This window comes from Arvicola amphibius, chromosome 18 (genome assembly GCF_903992535.2).
Source record: "Arvicola amphibius chromosome 18, mArvAmp1.2, whole genome shotgun sequence".
Lineage (NCBI taxonomy): Eukaryota > Metazoa > Chordata > Mammalia > Rodentia > Cricetidae > Arvicola > Arvicola amphibius.
Window position 1 is genome coordinate 10,065,205 of NC_052064.1, and position 21,645 is coordinate 10,086,849.

General features: G+C 41.3%; 1 protein-coding gene across 1 annotated transcript in view; it reads right to left on the bottom strand.

Moving 5' to 3' along the window:
• The window catches only part of Cdk14 (cyclin dependent kinase 14), a 529,530-nt gene that overhangs the window by 197,562 nt on the left and 310,323 nt on the right, over positions 1-21,645 (bottom strand). The window contains exon 9 of the mRNA XM_038315331.1: positions 15,745-15,865. Coding sequence (XP_038171259.1) covers positions 15,745-15,865 — 121 coding nt within the window. The remainder of the gene's footprint in view (positions 1-15,744; positions 15,866-21,645) is intronic.

Genomic DNA, 21,645 nt, shown 5'->3' on the forward strand with positions numbered 1-21,645 from the left:
CGCTGAAATGCACCATTATCTAATGAAAGCTGGAGCTACTTTGTGCACTAAGGTGGCCATAAATTTATCCCACTTTTCTCTGAAGAAAGGTACCTACTTGCAAAACGGACCTACTTCTGCTGTCTAGAAGACCAGCTTCTAAAAGACTAAAACAAATTTTAAAAAAAAATCAACTTACTTTTATGATACCTTGTAAGAAAACTTCTGATATATAACTGATGCAATCTTTTCATCCTGGCATTCTCCGTCATTGAAAAGTGAAAGATTAAAAAATTACACTTCACCATGCCCTTGGCGGGCACTGACAGGACTGAATTGATTAAAATGTCACTCACCATTTACTGTGGTTAGTGCTTCATTAGGCATGGATAGGCACAATATATCTTTGTCAAATACTTCTACGGAAAACTTAGCTCTCCGGCCATGAAAACACAAAGCCCTAGACTGTGAGGAGAATCCCTGTGTGGAAAATATTCAAGTGCGAATGATAGCGTTTTAGCAAAAAGAACAACTTGCAACTAAATTTTCAAGTATTCAACAAAATTACATCTCCAACAAGATGTATTTACATACTGAGCTAGTCAGAATAAGAATTAAGCAAAAGTAAAGAATGGGTTCTGAAGAGTGGAGTCCCAGGGTGGCCGGAGGTAGGGGGGATGGGGGAGGTTGCAGGCATCAGACCAGAGTCCACATGTGCAGTTAAGAACAACAAGAAATATCGGGAGCCTTGAGTACCCGCCTCAGTACCCCCTCAGGGCTCAGAATAGGATGTCTACGGCAGGCGAGGATCTGCCGGTAAAAAATTAACCCAAGTACATTACCTCTGCAGGTTCTTTATTTTTCATGTGAGGGGAAAAAGTGAAGCGAAGGGGCGCGAAGAAGAAGAAAAATAAGGGGAAGAATAAGGAGAAGAAAGAGGAAGGAGAATAAGGGGAAGAACTAGAAGCAGCGACAAAGAGGAGAGTAGGAGTAAGGGCTGATCTCCGCGAGGTTTTTAGTTTTCACAGAGGTAGCTGGAAAACTCCATAGGCAGGGACAATGATAATATGCATCTCAAAACCAGAAAGAGGGCAGGTAGAAGCTGACAAAGCAGTACTCTGGAACAGGTAACACCACCCAGGCAAGAGCCGGCCATTCAAGGGGAAATACCTGACCTCCCAAACCATTAGATAAAGTTACTAAGCATCCCTGAATCCTGGATTCACCCATTCTCCTCAGCTAATCTCTTTTGTCATAACCAGCTTTGGGGATGCCCAGATTTGTTTGTTAGCGAAGGTGAGGCGTGCTGCCTTCCTGCTCCGTGGCTGTCTTCTACAGAAATTTCTATGTGGTCTGTTTGCAGGTAATTTTGATGGATTAACTCTACGTAAATTGGACTGGTAGGACAAAGAATGAGTGTTATGGCTCCCAGGCCTCACAGTGTGGGGGAATGGAGCAAGGTCATTGCCCTGCGGAGGTCACACTGCTGGGGTGTTCTGGGAAGGATCCCATTTCGAAGGGAAGCATCATGGCTTCACAAGGTTTCCACGGATATGGCAGCGACTTTTCCAAATGACACGTGGTCCCGCAGCTCCACAAAATGGGTTGTCCCGTAAGTTGTACACTTGTGGTTCTGCCTTTATGAGTCTGTCAGCTGTACATCTACTGCAGAGTCCTGTGCGCTTGTGACAAAGACACACGGATCCCGCCACCCCACAGTGCCCTGTGCTCCGTGTGCTTCAATGATAACTTCTGCCATGTGAGCTCAATCACATGTGCATGTCTGTGTTTAGGAGTAGTTGGCATCGAGTGGAAAACGAATATTGTTGCTTTCTTGTTTCTTTTTAGTTTTCTGTTTAACATCTCTGAGTTCCCAGCCATCATTGCAGGAATCACAGAAAACCTTGCCTTTCCTGGGATACAGTCAAGCTGTCAGCTGTCATAGCCTGAAAGTTCTTCTTTACTCTAGGTGCTTGCTCTTCCTTCGCCGCCAGCCCTCCGTTTTACCCCATAGCAGCTTCTGGGTTGCTGCCTGACATCTCTATCCACAAGTGCTAATATTTTCTGTCCTAGCAATACCTCCTTCCAGGCAAGCATCCAGCATTGTCTAGGGCAGCACCCAGCACAGTCAACTCACAAGGATGATGGGCTAGATAGTTTTATATCAACTTGACACAAGCGGGAGTCAGTTGAAAGGAGGGAACCTCAGCTAAGGAAATGAGATCCAGCAGTAGGGCTTTTTCCTAATTAGTGATCAATGGAGGAGAGCCCAGTCCAGGGCTGGTGGCCCTGGGTTCTATAAGAAAGCAGGTTGAGCAAGCCAGTAAGCAGCTCCCCTCATGGCCTCTGCATCAGCTCCTGCCTCCAGTTTTCTGGCCTGTTTGAGTTCCTGTCTTTGATGTGGGATTCCCCTCTGTATGCTGTGAATATATTTTATTACCATTGGTTAATAAAGAATCTGCCTTGGGCCTATTGCAGTGCAGAATAGAACAAGGAAGGAATTCAAAGCAGAAAGAGAGGAGAAAAGAAGGTGGAGTAAGGGAGGCGCCATATAGCCACCAAAGGAGACAGATACACGGGAATCTTACTGGTAAACCAGAAGCCTCATGGTAAAATACAAAATAATGGAAATGGGTTAGCTAATATAGTTTCTGTGTGATTATTTTGGGTCTGGGCAGCTGGGTGCTTACATGTCTTGACTCTAATCCAGTCCTCCCCAACTTGCTTTTCAGTTCTGGTGATTCATCACAGCAATAGTATCCCTGCCTCAGACAGATGACTTTCTCAAGTTAAGCTGGGGACAACCACGGGACAATGTGCCTTTCTGCCTCCACTTCTTCTCTCTCTCCAAGGATGCTTTTTCTACCCTTTCCCTCAGAATCACCACTGTGCCAACTATATTCTTAGTAATAACGCAGGATCTTGAATGCAAGGCTGGCATCTCTCATTCTTGTGTCCAGCACAGGGACTAGTACAAATCATCAGAAAATATTTTTAAAAACAGTGAGTTGATCAGTGAGTCAATCAATGACATAAATGAGTCTGAGGAGACAAAGGAAACATCTGATTGATAATATTACAGCACAAGAAAAAAATTAACTAAAAACGTCTGACTGATAATTAATATTACAGCATAAGATAAAAAAATTATTAATTTCCCCCCAAATACCACCACTCCAATTTTGTTTATAAGATACCCCAAAGGAACTCCAACAGTTGCCATGGAAACCTCTCATTTAGGAGGGAAAATTATTTGACTGTTAAAACCTAGAGACAGAATAACTTTATTAATGCCTCAAACAATATCTGTCTTTGATTTATAAAGGAACTGCATCTTGTAAGTGCATGTCCAGTTTCAGTGTCAGGCCCGGGAGCTTCACTCCTCAGCCCTGGGTGGATGACCACTTCATTACGCTATGCTGCCACCCCAATTACGACAGTATGCCTTGGTCAGCTCATCACGGCCAGACAAAAGGATATTAAGATGAGAATTGTGTCTTCTATCCAGGAGACACAATGGTAGCTGGATAGAAACAGCTGAAATCAAGCGCTCAGAGCTAGAGTTTTAGGCAGAGAGTGTAAAAGAATTAGCCTAGAGAATACTGTCTGTCACCACTGGGAGCACCCTCAGCATAGACAGTGACTGGTCTTTAACAAGTCTGGGTACTGAAGATGTTGAGTATGGACTGCTGATAGCTAGCAACCATTCATATTGAGTGGACTGAGAAAACACCCCACTGCAGCCCACTCTGGGGAAAGCAAGATAGAAAATGCGAAGAATTACACCAAACAGCAAGAAAACATGCCATGTTGTATTTTAGAGCAATTGATGAAGGAAGTCATTTAAAATGCAACCAATAAAAGGGCTTCTCAAAGGATTAACCAGGCAGAACAAGAAAAACAAACCCTGAAGCTCGAATGTCTTTGACTTATGCTTCTCTTACAGGTGATGCAGAATAAGGAAGCTATCTCTTAAGGTTTCTCTCAGCAAATGCTTTGCGTCCTGAACAATGAAATGGGGAATTACAGCAGTGTGTGTGTGGTAGGGGGTGGGAGGGCTGATCATGGGCATCTTAAAGATCTGAGCAGATAACTTGTTTAAGCCTCTTTTTTAAATTATTATTTCATGAAACTCTATCTGGTACATCATGAAGAGAAATTACAAAAAATTTCTTGCAAACTATTCTTCTACAAGGAAAATGCTAAAATTCAATTTAGGTTGCGAGTTACATTGATAGTCAGGTCCGTTCATCATGTGGCAAGGCTGAACTTTGATGTACTCTGATTATGAATATTACAATGGTACTACACCAAGGTATGTGACAGGGTAGCTGATATTTAAGAATCATACAGTAACTCAGATAATATATAGAAAATAAGAAGCCAAGAACCCTTTTCACAATCCACTCTTTGGAAAAAGCTGTGAACTCTTTGGAGCATTGGCCAACACTTCCCTGAAATGTAGTTTACAAAGACCTGAACATGGGCAATGGACTAAGGCAGGAGGCTGTTGTTTAAAGGCGAGGTCAGTTCCCGTACACTCCTGAATATCCTGTAAAGTGTCATTCAAAAGAGGTGAATGAATGAATGAATGGGTAGATTCACTGCATGTTTAAGGGAGATCTTCATGGGAGTGAGGCTACCCTGGGATTCTAGAGATGGTTTTGTCTCTTGCATTCTGTTTTATTTCTATGCCTCCAGCAAACAGTGGGAAAAACATAACCAAACATCTCCAGATGGGGTAGGGTCCAAAAGGGTCATAAAACAACACTAAAATTATAAATTGATTTCATGAGGTTTCAGAAGCAGCTTCTAAGTTTAACGTGTTAAATTAAACATGAAAAATAAATGTAAGTTTATATAGTTGCTATAAAAGAGTTTTAATCTGTTGAATTTTCATTAGGTTATGATGTATTCGATTTCTTTTTTTGTTTGTTTGTTTGTTTTTCAAGACAGGGTTTCCCTGTAGTTTCTAGAGCCTGTCCTGGAACTAGCTCTTGTAGACCAGGCTGGCCTCGAACTCAGAGATCTGCCTGCCTCTGCCTCCCGAGTGCTGGGATTAAAGGCGTGCGCCACCACCTCCCAGCGTATTCGATTTCTAAAAGCAAATTCAGTAAAAGCGAGGAACAAGGAAGGAGCTATTTGAACTATCAATCAGAAAGAATGATAAAAGCCTTGCTGGGCTCTGCAGGCAATGTAATTAGATAAGCATCTCACTCTGGGGAATACAAAGAATACAAAATGCCATGTCAAAGATTAACTGCCCGCAAGTGCCCCAGCAAACACTACTTAGATCCCGCCTCTAGGAGTCACTAAGTGCCTGACACATGCACGAAGTTCTAAGTATTTTAATGGAATTTACAAGGTATTTCTTGACCACTGATAGGTTATTTTAGTTAAATTTTACTTTAATTCTATTTTTTTTTTTTGGTCCTGGAACTCACACTGTAGCCCAGCCTGGCCTTGAACTCACAGAGATCCGCCTGCCTCTGCTTCCCAAGCGCTGGGATTAAAGACGTGTGCCACCACTGCCTGGCTTTTTTAAAAAATTATTTATTTCTATTTTTATATGTATTGATGTTTTGCCGGCTTTTATGTCTGTGTGAGGGTGCCGGACCATTGTGAGTCGCCATGTGAGTGCTGGGAACCGAACCTGGACGCTCTAGAAGATCAGTCAGCGCTCTTAACCACTGAGGCACCTCTGCAGCCCTACTTCAATCCTTCTAAGTCATTGCTTTGGAGATGGAGACATGGCTCGGTGGTTAAGCACAGTTGGTATTTTTTACAGAGATCCTCAGAACACACATCCATCTGTTAACTCCAGTTTCAGGGACTCTGATGCTCTCACCCATCCTCCGCAGGCACCAGGTATACATGTGGTGCACATACATAAATGTAGGTAACGACTGTATACATAAAATAAATTTTGAAGAATTATTGTATTATTTTCCTCATTCTTCTAATGACACTGGTTAGCAGTAATAAAGAAAACTACACAAAAATTAAAGAAACGTAAGTATCTCTGTTTATTAATTGTATGCTATACCATCAAAATGGAAAAAATAATACATCTAGAATTTACACAACAGAATATTTGTGAAGAAAATATGATTATCACTTGACTATATCCTAGACAAAGCAGTAACAAGAGGAGTTAATACAGCAGGGCAGTGGTGGTGCCAGCACTCAGGGAGGCAGGGGAAGGTGGCTCTCTGTGACTTTGAGGCCAACCTGGTCTACAGAGCAAGTTCCAGGACAGCCAGAGATACACAGAGAAACCTTGCCTCGGAAAACCACAAGTAAAAAAAATAAGATGCAGAAGAGTTAATCCACAAATGTCAGAGTGCACAGACACTGCTGGGCGGTGAAAGCAGTGCCGTCTCTTTATTGAATGCTGCCAACAATGTCATTCACAGCATTGCCAGTTGTTCGCCAACCACATTTCCGTTCCCACCCAATTATATCATTCCCGTGCATACAACAGCATTCTATCGTTGCACGCTGACTGTCCTAAAGATTTTCTATTGGGTGAGATATTTCTTGGAAGTCTTGCTTAATTAATTTTTCTATTGAGAAAGTCTCACGTTATCCAGGCTGACCTTCAACTCAGTTTGTACCAGAGAATGAACTTGAACTTCTGATTCTCCTGTTTCGACACATCAAGTCCTGGGACAGCAGCTATGCACCCATGTCGTGTTTCTATGGCACCGGGACCAGGATTAGGACCTCACACGTGCTAGAAAGCTCTCTACCAACTGAGCTACATCCCTGGCAAGTTTTGCTTGTTGAAACAGCAAGTTCATACTGGATTCTTACGGGATATAAATCCAAAGGACTGCCCTCTTCAATAGATATTATTTTTTATTTTATATACTTTATATTCACAGAAAACATTTCTCTCTTAAAATCTATGAATTCACAGTTTATTTTCTTTCATAACTGGCTCATAAATCAAAACGTGGTTTTTTTTTGTAAAGGTTGCTTTCCTATATAAAGTTATTTTTTGTTTTATAAACAATGAAGTAAAAAGGATTATCTGTTTCTACCATCACACCCAGAGGCTGGCAGTCACAGTTTCCCCCACTGCTATGCTGTCTCGCTGGTTCCAGGGCCACCTTAACAAGTATCCATGAGCAAGGACTCTGGCGGCAGCTCTTCAGTGTTAAAGCCGTGAGGATTGAATTATCAGCAGGAAAAGGGCATACAGTAAAATGTACAGTTCTTTTCTCCTCTCCAAGAAGGCAATGTATCTGATTAGGAAAATAAAATTAAAACACAAACACAAAAGAAGGCACACCCGGGTGAGAGATAACTTGTTTTCAGATGTGCATAAAGCCATAACTATCTATGCAGATTACAGACAACAATCCCAAGTTAGGTGAGAAGTTGTGCGTTTTGCAACTTAGAAAAGGCTAAGCACATGGAGACACGGGCTTTAAACATTGTGAAGACGAATCAAACAGCCAGAAATAGGGAGCAGGATTAGGAATAGTAAAGACAGTAACTGCCCAGTAGGCTTCTTCCAACTACCCCTCCTCTTCTCCACCACACACAGCAGGATATGTTAAACTGAACCAAAATAGCTTGAGACTAAGGGTAAAACTTGCAGCAGAGAATGGGGAGGTGCTGAGAGGAACAGAGAGAAATCTACTAAAAAGTGTGTAGATTGGTCTGTGTGATTGATCATCAGCTCCGTCTTTCCCTGATCTGAGGACGATATCAATCAGCTGTCAGCCTCTGTGGAAGGACCAAGGAACAGGCCTCTGGTGCTGATCTTAGAGGATTTCCTGGACTCTTCCAAGAGTCCAGGCTTTCCCCACAGTTCCTTATTAGTAACTTTTCTCACTACTGCGACCTCTACTGGACAAGAAGCATTTTCATGAGAAAGAATGTATTTGGCTCTGGGTTTGAGGTTGCCCATCATGGTGGGGAAGGCATGATGGCAGAAGCAGCTCTCAGCCTTCACGCTTCACCTCAGTCAGAGGATGCCAGCACTAGGCTGGCTTCCTTTCTTCTTATATTCACAACTGCCCCAACTCCAGTTCCAGGGGATCTGACAACCTCTCCTGGCCTCTATATGCATCTGCATATCCACAGCATACAAAGAGATTAAAAATGACCAAGTCTTTAAAGTGTACACACACAACGACTTAACACAGTGTATTCCTTAAAGATGACAAACAAAAAATTGTATGGTATAGAATAACACACTCCCACACTTAAGGATCAGGGATTAGTGCAGAAGAGCAGGGCTGTGAGACTGTGTCTCCTAGTGCCATCAGAAGTGACACTCATGAAGTCTCACCAACATGAGTGCCCAGAGGTGACCTGAAAAAGGAGGACACCAAGGGACATGCCATAAAGAACCACAGACGAGCAAAGCTGGAAGAAGAGGCGGCCTCCCCAGGGAAGAGCACAGCAGTCTGTTGTCTTGCTGACAGTCAGCCCTGAAAACTACATATAAGTAACATTATATGGACTTAAAAATTTACATTTAGGAGTATGTGTGTGTGTGTTCGTGGGTGTATGTATATATATATATATATGTGTGTGTGTATGTATGTATGTACAATACAATGTAATATACATACAATAACAATTAGTGAAAACATGAGGTCATAATTTGAAGGAGTTGAGGGCATATGGAAAGGCTTGGGACGAGGAAAGGGAAGGGAGAAGTATTGTAAATAAAATGTAATCTTAAGAATTAATATATATGATTATTAGATAAAGCAATTTTGCGATACGTCTGAGAATTTGGAAACTTTTTTTTGCAAATAGGCTACATAATCATTTTTAAACTTTAAATAATTAACAATATGAATAAAGGCAATGAAACTAAAAACATTAAAATATAATTAGGAAATCCAGAAAACAAAAAAAAAGAAAGGGAATATAATGAATTCTACCGGACTTATTAATTTTTAGTAATTTTGACCCACTCATATATGAAAATATAAATTAGATTCTATACGGGGGTACCGGGATAAAAGAAGAGTGGGACCAAATTGGTAGAAGAGTGTAAAGTCTCCACCCACCACAACACCCACTTAGTATAATGTCCAAAAAGTAAATCAAGAGGGTTTGCATGGACAACGCCATATATTAGCGCCCCGCCAATGCAAATCAGCCAATAGAATTAAATTGATAGATAATGAGGCAAAGAATTATGCAGACCCTATGAAAGAGATGGTATTGCCAGAAGAGCTGAAATGGCATAGCTGCTCCCGAGAGTCAAGAGTAGCCCTGGGTAAAGCTGATCTCTGATCTCGCAATTGGCACTGCTGTGGTAGCTGTTAGCTATCCAGCTATACTTGAAGCTGTCACAGTTTTTCTCGCTGGAAACTGAAAATAATTGTTGAAAGCTTTGGTCAAATAAGTTGGACATGGCGCTAACAGTGGGAGATGGAAGTGGACTTGGGGCTTCAGTATGGTTTTGGTTAAACATAACCTCTTTTTAAAATAAATAGAAAAGCATTGCATGTTCAGAGAGATGGTCTCTCTCTCTCTCTCTCTCTCTCTCTCTCTCTCTATATATATATATATATATATATATATATATATATATATATATATGGAACTTAAAACATGAAAGGGGGATGGCTTAGTCAAGCAGTATTTGCGGCACAAGCACAGGGACCTGGGATTGGATCCCCAGCACGTCAATAAAAAGTCAAGCTTGGGGCAAGCATCTGCAGCCCGGAGCTTGGAGGTGGAGACAAGTATGTCCCTGGACCTCACTGGCAAGCAAGTCTTGATGAAGCTAGGAGCTCCAGGTTAATTAACAGACCTGTCTCTAAACAAATGGATAAACAAACAAACAAACAAACACGCTGCAGAGTGAGATTCGAAGAGTCTCAACAATGATCTTTGAGTTTCATACATGTACAATCATGCCTGGATAGAAAAACATATCTACCACAAATTAAAGGTACTAATCTACATGCTCCTTTCCTTAATTTACATATTTCTATGTTAAAACACAGTACCATGTTGCACCCATGTCCTACTCTCCCGTGTAAGACTCCTCCGAGTCAAATGTTCTAGTTCCAAAGACAGCCTATATGTTTAATTCCTTAAAATCAAACACAGCATCTTCCATTTCATTGCCATATTCCATAGCCCTCTTGGATGCTATAACCCCACAGAAACACAAGATATTTAATTTGGTTGATTGACAGACCCAAAAGACAATACGAATACTACTTTTAACATTTAGATATTTTTATAATTCCCAAAACTTTCTTTCTCTTCTTATAATCTGGTGAGTCAGTGGAGTGTACCGTGGATATAATACTGTCAGGAAACTTAGTCTCTGTGACCGGCTATTTCAGAATCATTCAGAAATCCATTTGTGGGTAGCCAATTACTTTGCTAATGTTGATTAAAAAGAAATGAGGAGAAACTTAATTAGTTTTAGAAATATTTAGCAGGGAAGTCTACATTAAATGATTCATCCTATATATTATCATTACTACTAAGTGGCCAAATATCCTGACTGAAATACACTGTTTTACAGACACACACTGATACACAATGAGATGTGAAAACGATAACCACAGATTTTGATAATAACTGCTTCCCTGACCATCCCAGAGGCAGCTCTGGTTTGGTGTGTTGGCAGCCATTCCACAGTTTTACAAGCGGACAGGATTAGAGAGCTGTGCTGACCAAGAAAGCTCACAAGCAATGATACATTTTCCGCAAGAGGTTTTTGTAGCCACCAGTCAGTCCTTAGGCGTGACTTAAAAATTAAAACATAGCAAATCTCTTCTGATTTGAAAGGAAGAACCAAATACTGTTCTAGTGTATTCTAAGTCATATGGCACAGTCAGACCCTCTGTACCCACTGTCCTTACAGAATTATTAACTCTTGTCATTATACATGGATGAGTTATTTGGTGACTCAGATTTTAAGAGCCCTCATTAGTTGCAATGAACTCAGAACCAACAGGGACATGTGGATCTTTGTGGCTATCCTCAGTTCTTCTGTTGGGTTGCATTCCACTGCTGGTGGATGTAGCGAGTCAGATAGATCATGCATTATTCGAGCCCTGCTTAAGAGCTACCAGGGAACTATTAAATTTGACAGTGACTGCTTCGTATCTTCCTGGGCCTTATGACTGCAATGATTAGAAAGCCTGCAAACGGCACTGACATTGAGACGACTCTGCGGTAGTTCGGGAATCAATTCTCGTTCTTACCTAGTACTCCCTTTAAAAATGGATGCATCCACTTTAGCAGAAGTGATAAGTAAGTAGTGACTAGGAGCTGGGAAAACGTATGTCAGCATAGACAAGCAAGTACTCAATTCAACAGCAGTATGCAATTCAATGATTCATGCCTTGGCTTTTTTTGAAAAAGTCTTACTTGAATAAAATTATATAGTAGAAGCTTTGGAATAAAGTCACCAGGAGAGACGGACAGCACAGGCTCACGAGGAGAGATCCAGAGCCCCCAAAATATCTGAGCTACACAAAAGACTTAGAATGGATTGAAGCGTGATATATTACCAAGTACTTTATTTGTGTTTCAAAGGTACATTAGTAGTAAAAGGAGACCAATTTCTTAGAAACCATCTTCTGAGACAGCACAGAATGTAGTAAGGAAGGGGTGCTGGGAACAGTGCCCTAGACGGAATGTTGGCTACTTACTCACCATTTGACCTGAATTATGCCACTTTCTTGGTGTTCTCTATTTTGTTGTATAATAGGGAAGTAATTTAAAAGCGTAACAGGGCTCAGATAAAGTTTATGGTCAATAAAAGTATCTACTGTTACTATTATTATCATTCAAGCTTTCAAATTAACATAGACCTTACATAGAATATGTCCAGTGTAGCGGGTTTAGGAAGGTTCATTTATGATTCTTTCTCTTAAAACAACAGTAAGTAAACCTGAGTCGTAAGAAATTTCATTGCATAAACTGCTTTGATTCAAGACAAAAGGATAAGTAAAGATAATAACAGAACACTGGATAATGCCAATATGTATGGCCATTAAGATATGTAATATGAAGCAATGCCAAATGGCTTTATGATACTTAATGATTAGGCAATATTCTTTCTAATATATTAGAGATCAAATTTGATGCACACATTTTCCTATATATTATGACTAGCACAGACTTTTTTCCTAACCACCCAGCTGCTATAATGTTAAATAAATTAATTTTAATCTTAAATCAGATATGTAATAGAGACAGGGTGATTTAATATGCAATCTCATTATGTTTGACAGGCTTATTTATAAATGATCTGCCCACATTTTGACGAGCATAGTTAATATGTTAATTAGCTTTTAAAAAGATGATGATAGGAAGCGCTTGACAAACCATCATTCTTTGCACACTGTGTTGGGGGCGCTGCGGTTGATACCCAGGGCCCCCTCTAAAGCACAAAGCCTTTGAGGAGATAATCATTTATTAACAACAGATAATTTAGCTACCTGATATTAAAAATTAATCCGGTAAAATAATCCCCAACAATGCTCTGCTTGAGAGAACCCGAGCAGCTGCAAAGGCAGGTCAGAGCATACAGAGAGGAAATGAGCTTATTTAAAATCCCAGCTCTGCAGAAAGAGCCGTGCTCTCTAGTTAGCCAAGAGTTACATGGATATGCTGCCCTCACGTCCATACTCCCTTCCTGTACTCCTCAGAACCCGTAAGTCTCTCTGGCTTAGAAGCTTAGCAAAGCTTTTAAATGCTCTGACGTTCAAGGTGCTACGCAATCCAAGCATTAACAGATGCTTTACGAGAGGCAACGTTCAATTCGATTTTGCTTCTTAGATCTTCACTCATGAAAGGAAACAAAGGTACCAAAACCACCGTGATGCGCTCTTAACTTGTTCTTTGCATTCACACATCACCATGGTGCTGGCGACACACAGGAGAAGCTCCTGGCGGTGCCAGCTCTGATTTCCATCACATGCTGACACTGTTATTGCATATGTGTCTTCATTAATATCTTTAGTGCCTGTGGCTATTGAACGCTGTGTAGGGATCATCAGTTCTTAGTTACTCCAGCCCCAGGACAGTAAATGAACTGTAAAAATAGCCTGAAACTCCGGCCACCTGCCTCCGCTACTGCTGTCCTTGGGTTAATATTTGTATTTCTTTTTGGTGCAGCTGAGCCATGACTCAATTACAATCCCACTTCCAGGTGTCTGAATAGCCTGCATCGATGTCATTGATTATGCAAAAATCAGCTCCCCGTGAACGTTCCCCTCCCCCCATGGGAAAGACACATACATTTTTACCTGATTGCAAAATAGCCGAGCAGCTTTTAGAAAATTGCTTGGAATGGAATCAGATTCAGAATGACAGGCATGGCACAGACATAACTCAGATGTTAGAGCTGGGATGTGAACTGAACATAAGCACGGGAAGCTCAAACCTGACACACTTGCTGTTTGTTTCTGGCAATGAGTAACGTTGGCATGGGGACAAGGGGACATTTGGGGTCCCCGATTTTCTATCAGATTTCCCCCTTCCTCTTAAATAGCAGGCTTCTTCATATGCTTCTATTATGCCTCTGTTCAAAGCAAATTGGCAGCAACTGCCCGAACCATCCCTTACACACAGAGAGAGGGGTAAAGCGGGGCAGGTTAGAAAACAGTGTGTGCCAGGAACAAACATATGAGAAAGTCAGAGCCCATCCTGTGCTCGGAACTATAAAAGGCACCCTGAATGTATGCACGCGCACATGCATATATATGTGTGTGTGTATGCTTGCATATGGAGGCCAGAGGTCAGCTTTGAGTGTTGTTTCTCAGGAAGCTCTCTACGTGTGCAGAGGAGGGCAGTTCTCTGACTGGCTTAGAGCTCTCCAGGTAAGCTAGGCAGACTGGATGGTGAGGCTCAGGGATCTGCCTGCTCAGCATCTTCACAATTGTACATTGGTTTGGGGGACTGAATTGAGGTCCTCCAACGAAGCAATAACTCCAGTCACTTAGACCTCATTCTGTTTGTGTGCTGTACATATGTGTGAGTGTGTGTACGTGAGTGTTGGTACATGGATTCAGAGCAAGGTCAATGGGGTCCTTGCTGTCCACCTTCACTTTTGAGACAAGCTCTCTTCCTGAATTTGGAAATCACTGATTTGGCTAAGTTGAGCTCCAATATCTCAAGACTGTGACATAATGATTACTTGCACAGCCAACGCTCAACTAACAGGAAAAAGTAATAAGTGATTAAGAGGGTAACTAAGTGGTACCCTGGTGTGTGCTCTGGCCTCTGTCTCTGACTTTCCCCCATTATAATCAAGGATCTAAGTATCTATGTTGCCCAAAATTAGACCTATCCTTAGCGGAAAATATTAACTACAGAAAGAGTAAATAACCATTAAAAAGCCAAGGCCAGGAAGTGTGATAAAAAAATGATTAACTCAGCCACTCAGCAATAGATGGTGATATTTATTCTTGGGATTTTAGAATCATTAAAATGTGATCAGATTTATGATAAAGCATACAAACTTATGAGAGCAAATCTTCAGGCGCTTGGCGGCCTAGATTCTTAAGTTTTATTGAAGCTATCTAGACCTACAATGTTAGTTACATGGACATAAGAGTCTGCAGATGACATCAGTGGCTCCACAGAATACCAAACCCTACAGTTCGGGGTATCTTAAACACACATTAAGAAAGTCCCAAATTCTTAAATGCCAAAATTGTTCGGGGGGGGTAGAGGCATGAAGTTACTACACAAGAGGAAGATAAATAACACATACTGAAGTTTTACTGAGGCCATAAACATTATATGACCAGTTGTAGCATAAATACGGGGGCATAATCATTCCAGAATGATGACTCTTTCATAAATCAGCCACAAGCTACAAGAATTATTTTACTTCAAACGCAATCATGAATCCAGAAAAGGAAAAGCCATGTTCAACGGCCATGTGTGACTCCCTCCAGAGTGTTAAGAAATTCATTGCCTTCGATGTTTATGACATTTAAATCTTACGTAATTAGCAATGCAGAGTAGTTTGCCAGTATTAACAAATATTTCCGGCCATTCTAATACACTAAAAAGACTTTAACGGCTGGTGAACTACTGCATGGAATTCTTCTGTCCTGAAATTATTCCATATTTCAAAAACTCAAGGCATTTCATTTTGGACAATTGTTATCAATAGCTTTTAGTCAAACCAATTACCAGAGCTACGTAGTCAACATAAACTCATTCCCTGTTACTTCTTAGCCTACTGCTCTTTGAAGATACACACTTCCTCGTTATAAAATAAAACAATAAATTATGACCTTACAGAGAAACTTACAGTAATGACAGACAAAAAACCCTCTGACCTTGTCCATCAAGAACCCTGAGAAGGTTCCATATGGAGGAGTCTCTGAGTGCCATTCCCAACCAGGATTGAAAGTAGCAACAGCACTGCCACACACAGGCTGCACTCCTGCATCACTGGTCCTCCTTGGCAACAGCCCTGCCACACACAGGCTGCACTCCTGCATCACTGGTCCTCCTTGGCAACAGCCCTGCCACACACAGGCTGCACTCCTGCATCACTGGTCCTCCTTGGCAACAGCCCTGCCACACACAGGCTGCACTCCTGCATCACAGGTCCTCCTTGGCAACAGCCCTGCCACACACAGGCTGCACTCCTGCATCACTGGTCCTCCTTGGCAACAGCCCTGCCACACACAGGCTATGCTCCTGCATCACAGGTCCTCCTCCAAACGGTTGATGTTTGCCTAGGTTTGGCCCAGACCAAGCGTGGCACACAGGTCAGATAAAGTGTTCATTTCTTACCACATGTCAAGGCAGGTGGAATATTCTGTGGAACCCAGGAGAACATCTGGAGGTCTGTACCACAAGGTAACCACTTCATTGGAATACGTGTGGCTTGGGACGGACTTTGCTCTTGCAAGACCTGTAGGTTACAGGAAACATAAAGAGGTTAGATGGGCATAAAAAGAACATGTGTTTTAAATTGAAATGTTCCATTTTAAAAGGTCAAACAACACTGCTGTAATTCAGATTCATGAATGTAATGTCAAGATGAACACAAAGTTTGAGGGGAATATATGTCAGTTCTTTATGTTGTTATCACATTAATAACCATGAAATAATGCATATTGAAAATAAAGCATCTGTGCGAGGGCTCCGATCAAATATCACTAGACAAAATCAGAACAACCTCAGAGTCTCCTGGCTACTTCATCTGTTTGCAGAACTCTAGTTCTGAGAGTCCCCAATATGTAAGTCATATCAGTAAGGGTTCTTTCATCAAATAACTTGCAAAAAATGATATATTAAGAAACCCAAAGCCTCCCAGCTATACAAAGGACCAGTGCTAGCAATGTTTCCGTGTGTATTGAATCTGTAAGAAGAAGCTGCAATACTTTTCTTAAAGAGTTGCCCCAAAAGTTTTAAGGTGTGTTTTCCAAAGACTCACAAGTGGATACACATTCAGGAGGTTTAACTGAAAACCAATGAGCTATACAATTATAAAGCAATGATCAAATTGGAACATACAGGTGATGAAAGTTAATATCAAACCACAATGGGAAAAAGTGGCAATATCGCTTTAAAGGCAATTTGACCTAATAACCAAAAATATTTACACACAGACACAAGGCTGCAAAACAAAACAAAACATGTATTCATGTATGTCCTCCATGGTTTTAGCTCTGTAACACATGATTACCCATTTTTAGAAAGATTTGTTTTACTCTGAATTTGATGTGTATGGTGGTATATGCGCATAAGTATGGGAGCCCACAGAGGCCAAAAGAGGGTGCCAGAGCTCCTGGAGCAGGACTCCCAAGAGTCTTTGAGCTGCCTGGTGTAGGTACTGGAAGTGAACCATGGTCCTCTGCAAAGCAGTAGGTTAGAACATGCTCTTACCTGCTGAACCATTTCTCTGGCCCTGCCCCTTTCATAATTTAGTAAGGTTTTTTTGAGTGTTTCCCCCTAGGTTGTATGTAATGACGAGTTCTTTTTTAAAATAATGTTTATTTGCAATGCTAAGGATTGAACACACTTCCCCGTATGTTAAGGCGGCATACTACCAACACGCTATGTCCCCAGCCTAATCCCCTTTTCAAAAAGATTCGCTTTTACTTTGTGTGTTTACATGTACACATAAGTACATACATGCACGTACTATGTGGGCACACAAGTGGGTGCCTGTGGAGGTCAGAAGAGGGCACTGAATTCCCTGGAGTGGAGTTGCAAGCAGTTGTGAGCTGCTTGACTTGGGGGCTGAGAACTGAAGTCAGGCCTTCTGCAGGAGCAGTAAGCATTCTAAACCCCTGAGTCATCCCCCCCACCCTTCTAAACCCCTGAGTCATCCCCCCCACCCTTCTAAACCCCTGAGTCATCCCCCCACCCTTCTACTTCTTTTAAAGGTCACACATCTCACAAGGTTGTTTTTGAATGTCAAACAAGTCACAGCAGATCACTATCTGGCCATACCATTAATGATCAGTGCAATATTTTAGACCTGAATGTCCCCTCATGGTCCATTTGTTAGAGAACAGTTCAGTGGCCCACAGTGGTACTGGGAGTCGATGGACTATCCAGGGGACGAGGCCTAGCGGGAGGAAGTTAGTACACTGGGTCATGAAGGGGACTTCAGGGTGGCAGCCTTTCTCCCTTTGCTCCTACAAAGTGAGCAGCTTCATTCCACGTGGGCTTTTTCCTGTGTTATTCGGCCTCACCATAGATCCAAATACAACAGGGCCAGCCCATTCCTGGCTGAAACTTCTGAGACCATGAGAAAACAAACACCATCCCTTCATTTAAATTGAACAGCTCTGGCAGTTTTGCACAGCTATACGACAATCAACACCACACATATAAAGGATTGTTTATCGGTATTATACTTGAAGTATAATACAAGGTTTTTGCTGTGACCCTTTTTTAAACATGCTCATTTCAATGATATATTAAAATTATCAGAGCTGTTTAGGAACATCACTTCTTCCTGTATTTTAACCATAGTTGTTAATTTTCTGGTTATTTGTAAACTTATAGCTGGTAAGACAAAAAGTTGATAATGAATTCAATTATCATTATAATCCATTGTTCTACAGTGTACTTGTTACAATAAGGTGATGACATACACAACGGGCTAATGTTCTTATATATCCCATCGAAAAATGTACAGCTATAAGAAATGTACAAAAATATTAACTTACTGCACCTAATATCTTGGACATAAATAGAGCTCTGTCCAAGCACACATTCTATGTAGCATGTTCTCAACTTTGCAAGGTTTAACCCACCTCAATTCAGACAAAACTATACTATTAATATGACAGTAAGGCTGGGAGAATTTTCTGCAGAGATCGGCAATCCCTTCAAACGACAACATTTCCACATAGAAACCAAAGAGCTAAGGACGGGTCTGAAAATAGGTTCTGACACATCCCATATGTGGCTGTCAAGTAAAATGGGATGCCAGACCATCCAAGCTAGAGCTTCTTGCTTTTCCTGAGGCCTTATTGTCAGACAGCTCAAACAAAGATGGGCAAATGAAAAAAAAAAGTGAGATTGTCTTTGACAGTTAGTACAATCGGGCTGGTTATTAAATAGAAAGCGACAGTCTAAGATGAGAAAAATATATAGGAAACTTCAGGATTCCCTAAATACAATGAAAGCCCAACTACAGCATGTGATTACAGACCAAGTGTGAGTTGTTAAATTGGATTAGGAGACAATGTAAATGGAAGTTCCTAGTTCCTAGTTCACATCATTTTCTCCTGTCTGACATACTCAGGTCAAGGAGAGCCACAACTTCATTTAGTTGGGCCGCAAGGTTCCCAAAAGAGCAATGAGGATGAGTTTTCCAAGTTACGAAAAAGGGCTTTTTAAGAGTGTTTGCACAGAGAGATGTCATATAGAAAATAATGGGCTCTAATTCAGATGAGTGCTTTCTTGGGCTCCCTAGAGTAAGTTTTCTTGTCACCTCACTTGGGGTGATATAGTCAGTTGGAAGCTGTTAGTTTTGAAAGTGTACACACATCAATGAACGAAAAGTACTTACTCTAAGGATAGGCACATTCATTTCATAAGAAAAATGAAGCCTATGGTTTCTCAGGAAAGACCGAATTACTTCAACAGTGGCTTATTTTTTTTTTTTACAAGAATATCTTGAAATGTGATTTTCTAGTGCATTTCCCCAATCTTTTTGGTGAAGACAACACCATGTTTTTGTAAAGTTCACAAATCAAAACCTGCTTACTCATGCAAAATTTATTAAAGTGCATCTTCCAGCTGAAGGAAAACTGTAGGGCAGGATTAATTAGCACAGCATGTGCGAAAGCTTTCTCTCTCTGGTCCCTGTCAGTCGCTATGGTTACACTACAGGAAGAGAGCTACACTACCTTTAAAAAAACCCACCAAGTTCATGGGTGATTATCAAAACTTCTTATATTAGTGTTTAGTCTGAGCTGGAAGTCTTGAAGAAAGCAAAACGCAAAGGAGATGAGGGCAGCTTGTCAGCAGTGTGGCAAGGCCGAACTGGTGCTACACTGGTGCTGCCAGCTCCCCTGGGCTCCCCTGGGCTCCCCTGGGCTCCCATAACCAACAGATGGATATACTCTTAGTGTTGCCACTTCTAAGGAGGACAGACCTGAGCGGAAAGGGGGATGCCCTACTATTAAGAACACTGCTACAGTTCAGAGTGGGGCTACCACCATTCCTGAACAGAATCTTTGACTTCAGACGTAAACAAGTTTTGTAGCTAACAATTTTCCAGTGAAAGAATTCCTTTCCCCTGTCTACAGCATAGGCAACTCACAGGTGATAGCTGCTGCCACCTTGAGTTTGCTCCTGTCCTCTAGCAAGGACAAAGGAGAACTCTCAGGACTGTGTACTCCTCCACATTTTTCAAGGCGGAAAGAGACCTTCACCACCAAACAATGGATATTCTCCTCTTATCTTAATTGTTCTCCCTATGGAGTTACACCCTGCAGATCACTTTCTTTATTTAAAATTTCCTCCTTTACTTCTCTCTTACAGAATAGTTAGCCAGGAATGACAAGATGTCCCTCTGGGACCTTATAATATTTGTCTCATACTGGTTTTGAATAGGCCATACATTTAAAGTAGTATCCTCTAGTGTGGAAATTCATGCATTGAACACTGGGTGTGTAATGCTTAGAGGCAAGGCTTTTAGGAAGAGGTTGGTTCCTGAGAGCTTTGACCTAGTAATGGATTAATTCATGAGCACCTCTGGGCAAGTGGCCCTAGATAGTGTAAGAAAGTAGGTTGAGCAAGTCATAGCGACCAAGTCAATGAGCAGTCTTCCTCCTTGGTCTCGGCTGTGGGTCCTAACGCCAGGTCCCTGACTGCTTGGCTTCTTGCCTGGGCTTCCTTCAGTGACAGATTATTCCCTGGAGCGGTATGAGGAAATAAACCCTTTCCTCCTGTAGTTAGTTTGCTCATGGTATTTTACCACAACTACAGAAAGCAAACTAAGACACTTTCCAAAGAAAATAGAAAATGCTCATATCATTGAGTTTCAATACAGGACTTATAATTTCTTACATGTTTCTCTGAGAGATATTAATTGAAATGAAATGAATATATAGAGTAAGGCCACTTAGAATGATTGGGCTAAATACCACTTGACAAGCTCATTGCTGTGGATTAGTCTGTGTATTAAATAAAGCTTCTGCTGACATGGCAAAGCAAACTGCCTGATGTTGATTCCAGAATTACCCAGGTAGTTAGATTTGCTCAAGTTCCTAGGGCTCACTAGCCTTTGGTTTTGTTTGTTTGTTTGGGTTTTGCTTGTTTTTTTATGTTTTTAAATGAGGAGTCTGAAATCTGTGGACCATAAATTGAACTAATCGATGGGCATCCGTCATTCTAAATAAATTCTTTTGGAAAGCATCTACATCCAGTTATTCAGATGTGACAATGGCGGCGTTTCTACTGAACAGCTGAGTAGGGGAGCTGACAGATGCTCTGTGATCCAGAAAACAACTTTACTTAGAATCCAATACACGAGGAAGAAAGGTCTGCTGATACCTGTGACAGACTGTGTTAATTTTTGTGCTCAACAAGGAATCGAATTCAGCAATCCTACAGATGTAATCCTAAAAATTCTTCATTAGATGTATAAAAATCATATACACCCTAGTTCCTCCAAAGCTTCCACCTCAGCAGTTCCGCATCATGGATCTCGGCCCATCTGCAGGAGCAGAGGGCGCAGAAGCATCTCCAATGGGGCACGTGTTAATAGGCCACCATTTCACAGCTCACTGCCTTATGCTTCTAGTTTCTCTTTCTCAGTTCATGAAACTTGATGTATTATTTTAATTCCAGATGACAGCACCGCACAGCAAATGAATGCCCTGATCTGGGCAAATTGGCAATTCTGATGGATTGCCATGCCCATACTGGCTTCTTCCCAACTTTTATTATTGCTATTTTTTAAGACAAGATTTTAGCCTGGTCATGAATTTGCTATGTAGCTGAGGCTGACCTTAAATTTCTGATCTGATGGGATCCATTTCTTGAGTGCTGAAGCTACATATGTGGAACTGGTTTACTGAATGTTGTGGATCAAACCCAGCGCCTCATGAATGCTAGATAGTACCCTACCATCCGATTTGATTTGTACTCATTATAATTTTTAAACTGAATGTCAAAACCACAAAGTTTGTCATTAAAAAAAAATCTAAGTTTTAAATCAAG